Genomic DNA, 9,215 nt, shown 5'->3' with positions numbered 1-9,215 from the left:
GTTTCCAGCTGGAACTATCATTTTTTTTATGTCTGTCATAGCATCTATACCTTTCTCATAAACAAACCACACAGAAATATGTTGTTATCAGATGTAATAGAGATAAAAGTTTTCTGTCCCATCATGGAAATAGCCCATTTCATTTTTCTTGTACAAGTCGTAAATTGTGCAACACTAGAAAAGTAAAAATTATGTACATAGAATGTTATTCATAAAATAGCCTCTAAACATGAATTAAATAAACTATTTCTTTTCAATAATATTGCTTTGAAAATAACTAGTTCTTTTGTTACAGGAGATAAGTGCAAGACTACTGAATACAGCAAGATGAAAAATATGCTATTAGATTTACAAAACCAAAAATATATTATGCAAGAAAATGAAAATCCTAATGACGACGACATATCTCAGAAGAAGCCATTGGTGGATCAAATGTTTAAATATTTTGATGCAGACAGTAATGGACTTGTAGATATTAATGAACTAACTCAGGTATGATTAGTGACTATATTAACAAACTTACTGAAACATAGCATGCACAGTATATTTACTTTTTCTGAATTTACTCTATAATGAAAAAAATGTATATTTGATCCATATTATTGAAAAGTATGTGAATAACAACATTTTATAACAAATTTGACTACATCATCAGCAATATTAATTTCAAGTAACATTATATGGTGTTTCAGAGTTTAAAAAGAGATATCTACTTCTGGTAGATATATATACCTTAAATACCTAAAGGAATTACAAGTTCTTTATCTTGTAGAATTTATATTCTCAGATTATATATTCCTAGTATATTCTGGAGCTCACACACTGTTTAACTTTCTATAAGTCAATAAAAGCTGATTTATCCAATATTCATGGGCACTAATGAACAATAATTGAGCACATTTATAACAAAGTGTATATAAATAGTTTAAGATAGTGTTGAGTCACTGATGTATTCCAGTATTTCTTCAATAATTAAGGACCAATTACAGCATATTCAATTTGGGTTAGTAGTAGAAATATAAAATAAGAGACATGGGATTTCTTCAAAACTATGCACTGATTTTAGGGAATAATGAAGAGAAGAAGCCCAATTAGGCAATAGAACAATGATGACAGCACTGATGGATTTTGCTGACTTCTTGATGATCCCTGTGATATATCTTGAGGTAGATTTTGCTCCTACCCTTAACAGTGGGATATAGGTTTGATATTTTTATAATATGGTATGCATTTTTTTTCTGGTTGATATTACCACTTATTTAAAAAATCTGGCATTGTTGAGTATTGGTCTTCTTAAACAAGTATTTCTAAGCTTTGCAATAGTGTAACTTACTTTAAAAACTTTATCTCAAAGTAACATTGTGAGCAAATTGATGATAGGTATCATCATTCAAACTAATTAAAATTCATGTCATTTTTATTGTTTTTTCTAATGCAGCCTCACATTTATTTTGTAGTTACTAAGTAATAGGCATTAGAATTTAAGGAATTCAGAGTAAAATTGGAAGATACTTTGATTAAGATATCTATGCTGTCATACACCTCATGATTTATTTTTTAAGAATAAAATTTATACTCTATAGTAATAAGAATACATAACTAATTAATTACATTAAAATAAGTTTATAATTTAAGCATGCCACTTTTATCTATGTGTGATTAACATATATACTGTTATTTTGAGGATTTTCTTACTTTTTATATTTTTAATTTTTATCAATTTTTTTGTTGTTTTTGTTGTTGTTTTAGTTTTTATTAACCTATCTGCATATAGCCACTGATTGAATTTAGAAAAAGAGATCAGATCAAGTTGATCTGGTCTGGATTTGGACATCTAAATCCAAAGGAAAGACTGCTAGTTACTGGTGAAAGACAGTACACAGCACTTTACTCACACATGTTTCAAGCTTCTGCCATGTTCAAGTTTGTATTAGTTTCCTAGGGCTCCTATAACAAAATACCACAAACTGTGTGGCTAAAACAACAGAAATGTATTCTCTCAATTCTGGAAGCTGGAAGTTCAGAAACGTGGTGTTGACAGGGCCATGCTTCTTCTAAACTTGGAGGTTGGGGTGAGAGTTGGGTCGTTTCTTGCTGCTTTCAGCTTCAGGTGGCCCTAAGCCTTCTCTTGCATTTGTGGTGTTGTAGGAAAATCACTTCAATCTACCTCTATAGTCCTCCTGTTGTCCTCTCTGTGTGTTTATCTTTACCTAGTCTTGCCTCTTCTTATAATAACACCAGTATCATTGGATTAAGGGTTCACCCTAATCTATTAGGACTTCATCTTAAATTATCTGGTTACATCCGCAATGATTCAATTTCCAAGTAAGACCAAATTCTGTGGTACTGGCGCTAAGGACTTTAAAGCCCCTTTGAGAGACACAATTCAACCCCTAATAAACTTTATTTGCTACAATGTTAGGTTTTGTTTCCTCAGCTATCTCTAATTTGACTTGAATTATATCTGAAAAGTGTCCTTTCAATTCATGTGAAAGCTACGTTGTTGTGAGAGCAGAAAATATCTTCATAATCATATTTATGTTTTGGCCAACCAAGAAATACATGAAAGTAACAGTCTGGGAAGGTTATGTTTAGTGACTTCCTTCTGCATACATCCCATTCACCTACAGAGGGCCATTCTGATTACTTCTAAGTTTTGGCAATTATGAGTAAGGTTTTTATAAATGTCCATATGCAGATTTTTGTGTAGAGATAAGCTTTTAACTCCTTGGGATAAATACCAAGGAGCATGACTATTTAGTCATATGGTAGGAGGATGTTTAGTTTGGGAGGAAACCGCCAAAATGTCTTCTGACGTGGAAATACCATTTTGCATTCCCGCCAGCAGAGGATGAGAGTGTTCCTGTTACTCCACATCTTCATCAGCGTTGACATTGTCAGTGTTCTGGATTTCGGCCATTCTATTAGATGTGTTATGATATCTCATTGTTGTTTTAATTCTCATTTACCTGGTGAGATGATGTGGAGCATCTTTTCACATGCTTATTTTCCATTTATGTATCTTCTTTGATGAGTTATCTGTTAAGGTCACTAACTTATTTACTGATTGGGTTATTATTATTATTATTACACTTTAAAAGTTCTCTGTATATTCCAGATACAGTCCTTTATTAGGTGTGTCTTTGCAAATATTTTCTCCCAGTCTGTAACTTGTCTTCTTGTTCATTTGATGTTGTCTTTTATGGAGCAGAAGTTTATTAAAATTTCAGTGAAGTCCAGCTTATCAATTACTTCTTTTATAGATCATGCCCTTGCTATTTTATCTAAAAAGTCATTGCCATACACAAAGTAATCTAGGTTTTCTCTTACTTATATTCTAGGAGTTTTATAGTTTTGCATTTTGAAATTAGGTCCATGATTCATTTTAAGTTATTTTTTGTGAAGGATTCAAGATGTATGTTTATATTTACTTATTTTTATATGTGAATATCCAATTGTCCTGTACCATTTGTCAAAATAACTATCTTTGGTTTTTTTTATTGCCTTTCTGCCTTTGTCAAAGATCGGTTGACTGAGTTTATGCGGGTCTCTTTCTAGGCTTCCTATTTTGTCCTATTCATCTGTTTGTTCATTATTTCACCAATAGCACAGGGTCTTGATTACTGTAGCCTTATAGTGAGTCTTAAAGTCAGGGAGTGTTCATCCTTCAACTATGGTTTTCTTTTAATATTTTTTGACCATTCTGGGTATTTTGTGCCTCCATATAAACTGTTTAATCAGTTTGTTGAGATCCACAAAATAACTTGCTGGGATTTTAATTGAAGTTGCATTGAATCTGTAGATAAAATTGTGAAGAACTGACGTCATGACAATATTTAGCCTACCTATCCATGAACATGGAATTTCTCCCCAATTGTTTAGTTATTTGATTGTATCCATAACAGTTTTTTAGTTTTCCTCATGTAGATTATATACATGTGTTATTAGGTATATTCCTATCCCATTTTGGGGGTGCTAATGTTAATGGTATTGTGATTTTAATTTCAAATTCTACTTGTTCATTTATGGTACACAGAAAAGCAATTGACTTTTGTATATTAACATTATATACTCCAAACATGCTGTAATTACATATTAGTTTCAGAAGGATTTTTGTCAATTATTTTATATGTTCTACATAGACAATCATGTTATTTGTGAACAAAACAGTTTTAGTTCTTCCTTTATAATCTGTCTTCCTTTTCTTTTCTTTTCTTATCTTATGACATTAGCCAAGATTTTAGTACAATGTTGAAGAGGAGTGGTTAGAGGGGTTACCCTTGCCGTATTCCTGATTTTTGTGAAAAGTTTCAAGTTTCTCACTATTAATTATGATATTAACTATAGGGTTTTTTTTGTAGATATTCATATCCTTTATCAAATTGAGGAAATTCCCTTCTACTCCTAGTTTCCTGAGAGTTTTTGTCATGAATGATTGTTGAATTTTGTCAAGTGTTTATTCAGCATTCATTGATATGATCATGGAATTTTTCTACTTTAGGCTGTTTGTATGATGGTCACACTAATTCATTTTCAAATGCTGAAACAACCCTGCAACTCAGGAGAAATTCCACTTGCTCATGGTGTAAAATTATTTTTATACATTGTTAGATTCAATTTGCTAATATTTAGTGAGAAGTTTTGCATCCATGTTGATGAGAGATGTTGGTCTGAAGTTTACTTCTCTTGTAATCTTCTTGTCTGTTTTTGAAATTAGTGTAATGTGGCTCTACAGAATAAGTTAGGAAATATTCCCTCTGCTTCTATCTTCTGAAAGTGATTGTAGAAAATTGATACAAAGTATTTCTTAAAGGTTTGATGAAATTCACCTATAATCCCATCTGTGCCTGGTGCTTTCTGTTTTGGAAAGTTATTAACTAGTGATTCAATTTCTTTAAGAGACATAAGTCTATTCTGATAGTTTGTTTCTTATATGAGTTTTGGAAAAATGTGTCTTTCAATAAATTGATCCATTTTATCTAGAATATCAAATTTGTGGCATAAAGGTGCTCATAGTATTTATTTATTTTTTGTTCAAAGTTCATAGGACTTTTAGTGATATTCTTCTGCATCCATCCCACACCACACAAATCACTTATTCTTATAGCAGTATATAATAGAAATGTCAGTATCTCATCCTTCAGTAAGAATTATGGAAAAAATGTAAGTCTTTAATAGACACCCTGTGAAACACATAAAAAAATTTTGGATATTTATAGCAAAAATATTTTTGACTTGTGAGTTTTTATGTTGCAGGTGCTTTTTTAAAAACCTTGTGTTAGATATTATAAATATTAATACTTATAATTTTATTTATAAACTTGAAAACATATCATAATTTAATATTATATTTTTATTTCAATAGGTTTTGGGGGACCAGATGGTGTTTGATTACATGAGTATGTTATTTAGTGGTGATTTTTGAGATTTTGGTGCACCCATCACACAAGTAGTGTACACTGAACCCAATGTTTGGTCTTTTATCTCTCAACCCCGCCATCCTTACCCCTGAGTCTCCAAAGTCCATTGTATCATTTGTTTGCCTTTGCATCCTCATAACCTAGCTCCCACTTATGACTGAGAACACACAATGTTTGGTTTTTCCACCTGTGAGGAGTTACTTCAATTAGAATAATGACCTCCAATTCCATCCAGGTCGATATGAATACCATTATTTTGTTCCTTTTTTATGGCTGCGTAATATATATCACTCTCTCTCTCTCTCTCTCTCTCTCTCTCTCTCTGTATATGTATATACAGAGAGATAGATGTATGTGTGTGTATATATATACACACACACACACACAGAGAGAGAGAGAGAGAGAGAGAGAGACTCTGTTTACTCTGCTCATTGTTTCTTTTGCTATACAGAAGCTATTTAGTTTAATTAAGTCTCATCCATTTATCTTTGTTTTTGTTGCATTTGCTTTTGGGTTCTTGGTCATGAAGTCTTTGCCTAAGCCAATATCTAGAAGGGTTTTTCTGATGTTATCTTCTAGAATTTTTATGGTTACAGGATTTAGATTTATGTCCTTGATCCATCTTGAGTTGATTTCTCTACAAGGTGAGAGATGAGGATCCAGTGTCATTCTTCTCCATGTGGCTTGTCAATTATCCCAGCACCATCTGTTGAATACAGTGTCCTTCCCTCACTTTATGTTTTTGTTTGCTTTGTCAAAGATCAGTTAGCTGTAAGTACTTGGCTTTGTTTCTTAGTTTTCTATTCTGTTTCATTGGTCTTTGTGACTATTTTTATACCAGTACCGTGCTGTTTTGGTGACTATGGCCTTATAGTATAGTATGAAATCAGGTAGTGTGATGCCTCCAGATTTGTTTCTTTTTGCTTAGCCTTGCTTTGGCTATGCAGGCTCCTTTTCGGTTCCATATGACTTTTCGGATTGTTTTTTCTAGTTCTGTGAAGAATGATGGAGGTATTTTAATGGGAATTGCATTGGATTTGTAAATTGCTTTTGGAAGTATGGTCATTTTCACAAAATCGATTGTACCCATCCATGAGCATGAGATGTGTTTCCATTTGTTTGTGTCATCTATGAAGTTTTTCAGTAGTGATTCATAGTTTTCCTTGTAGAAGTCTTTTACCTCCTTGGTTAGGTATATTCCTAAGTATTTTAATTTTTGCAGCTATTAAAAAAGGCGTTGAGTTCTTGATTTGATTCTAAGGTTGGTTGCTGGTGGTATATAACAGAGCTACTTATTTGTGTACATTAATTTTTGTATCCTGAAACTTTGCTGAATTCATTTATTAGTTCTAGGAGCTTTTTGGATGAGTCATTAGAGTTTTGTAGGTATACAGTCATATCATCAGCAAACAGTGACAGTTTGACTTCCTCTTTGCCATTTGGCATGCCCGTTAATATTGAATTTTAAAATAATTTGAATTAGAATAAAAACAGAAAGGATCTTAACAGTGTCTGTTAATAATTTAGAAACTATTCTTAGCAAAGAATATAATATTTAACTGTAAGTTACAGCCAGTCATCAGTAGAAGTTAAAGAATATAATTTTTCCCTGGGTTTTATAAATGCAGCAGGAAAGCTGACCGCACACATTCTATACTTAGTCCACATAATGAAGATATATTCTTGAATTTCTCTTCAAGATTTTCAAGTAAATTAGAACCTAGAGGCCTGTCTATTTGAGAGAAAAAAAGACATAAAAAATCAGTAGATAAAGGAGGTAGGCTCTTTAGAATCACAGCTAGCAGGTTGTCATAGCAAAAAGGTCTGCTAAAATGAACTGACCAGTTATAGAAATAGATCTCATTCAGTCCACCTCTTCATCATTCCAGCTTGACAGAATTGTCCATAATTGCACAGTTAGTCTTTCAGTCTGAGACCTATTTTTGTGTTTGGAGAATATCTAACATAAAATGCAAATGTATATCAAAGTGAAATTTAAACTCCCAAAGTGCTAGGATTACAGACGTGAGCCACAGTGCCCAGCTGAAAGTTTAAACTCTTACAAGAACTGTGTTCTATGATGTTGACGATATTGATTTTAAAACACTTAGTATCAATCCAACATATGGAAGAGTTAAAACCGGTTATAATTGAAGAAGAGACATCAACAAAGATTAAGATAGAATATACATTTCATTTTCAAGACCAAAAGGTAATGTTTCAAGTAGCAAAAGAGTAGTGGCCCTAAATTGATGAAATCCTAGGATATTTTTTAAAAGTTATCTTTTTGATGGTCACAGCATAGTGGTTAAGAACTTTCATTATAAAGCCTGTGTTCAAATCACATCTCTACTACGTTCCAAGTAGTATGGCAATTTACTTAAAACTTCTGTGTCTTCGTTTCTCTCTATATAAACTGGCAATGATAATAGCACCCAGTACATAAATTTCATGTGACACTATCATTGTTTAGAACATGTAAGCTTACTGGAAACATTGCTAGCACATAGAAAGAATGATGTACTTGTTAGTTATAATTATACTTTCATATCATTTGTGAAGATGTGGTAGATTATAATAGAGATAAAGGGAAGACATATTCTTGAAATAGCGGATGAGTGATTGATAAATAGTTTGTAATGCTCATAGTTGGATAGTAGGTAAGAATAAAACAAATGCTGTAAGCAGCCATTATAACCCAGAAATCTATGTGCACAACTTTATGCTAGTAAAAACTTTGATGTTGATTTTTATAATAAGATAATTGTCCTGCCGTAGAAAAGGGATAATTTTTCTTATTTCAAGAAATTAGAAAAATAAATGATAGTATGACATTTGTTTTGCTCATCTCATTTAAGGAGCTTATCTACCTGTCTCAAATAGCCAGCATGAGTGTTCCTAATCCTAAGAATTCTCTCCTAGAGACAACTAAACATTGACATTCTGCAACCACTGTAATATTGGGCTGTTTCCCCCCAGACAACATAGTGTCTATGCCTTTATAGATAAAATGTTAAATTGAACTGAACTTAAATATTACATATATTGTGTTTTAAGATGCTAATAAATATTACATTATATCTACATATATTGAAGTATTATATACTTAAATTCATGCGGTTTTTTTCTTGCCCATAAAATTAAGTTTTAAAAATAATGAAAACATGGTCTTGAACAAGAGAACATACATATGTGATGAAAGAAACAATACATTTTCATTAATTATATTTTACAATTTAAATACTTAAACATCTGGAAGTCCTCAGGTATGCATGACTATAATCAAGATTCTGTCACTTCTTTTTATTTATTAATTTTTAATTTTTGTGGGTACATAGTAGGTATATATACATAAGGGTTACATGAGACACTTTGATATAGGCATGCAATACATAATAATCACGTCGTGGAAAATGGGGTATCCATAACCTCAAGCGTCTATCCTTTTTGCTACAAGCAATTCAATTAAACCCTTCTAGCTGTGGAAAATGTACAATATTATCATTGTCTATAGTCACTCTGTTGTACTATAAAATACTAGTTCTTATTCATTATCCATTGACCATCTCCACTCCTCACCAGCCTACACCCACTACCCTTCTCAATCTCTGGTAATCATCATTCTATGCTCTATCACTGTAAGTTCAATTGTTTCCATTTTTAGCTCCCACAAATAAGTAAGAATACATGAAGCTTGTTTTTCTGTGCCTGGATTATTTCGTGTAACATAATGACCTCCAGTTCCATCCATGTAGTTGCAAATGACAGGATTTCATTCTTTTTTATGGCTGAATA

At 32.1% G+C, this 9,215-nt stretch overlaps 1 protein-coding gene across 3 annotated transcripts in view; it reads left to right on the top strand.

The window, feature by feature from the left end:
* Window positions 1-9,215, top strand: part of FSTL5 (follistatin-like 5) — an 825,267-nt gene that overhangs the window by 414,587 nt on the left and 401,465 nt on the right. For all 3 annotated transcript variants that reach the window (XM_011983978.1, XM_011983977.1, XM_011983976.1), the window contains exon 5: window positions 296-492. In XM_011983978.1, coding sequence (XP_011839368.1) covers window positions 296-492 — 197 coding nt within the window. The remainder of the gene's footprint in view (window positions 1-295; window positions 493-9,215) is intronic.

The sequence above is a fragment of the Mandrillus leucophaeus genome, unplaced genomic scaffold (genome assembly GCF_000951045.1).
Source record: "Mandrillus leucophaeus isolate KB7577 unplaced genomic scaffold, Mleu.le_1.0 Scaffold259, whole genome shotgun sequence".
Classification (NCBI taxonomy): domain Eukaryota; kingdom Metazoa; phylum Chordata; class Mammalia; order Primates; family Cercopithecidae; genus Mandrillus; species Mandrillus leucophaeus.
This window is presented reverse-complemented; position numbering and strand designations above follow the sequence as displayed.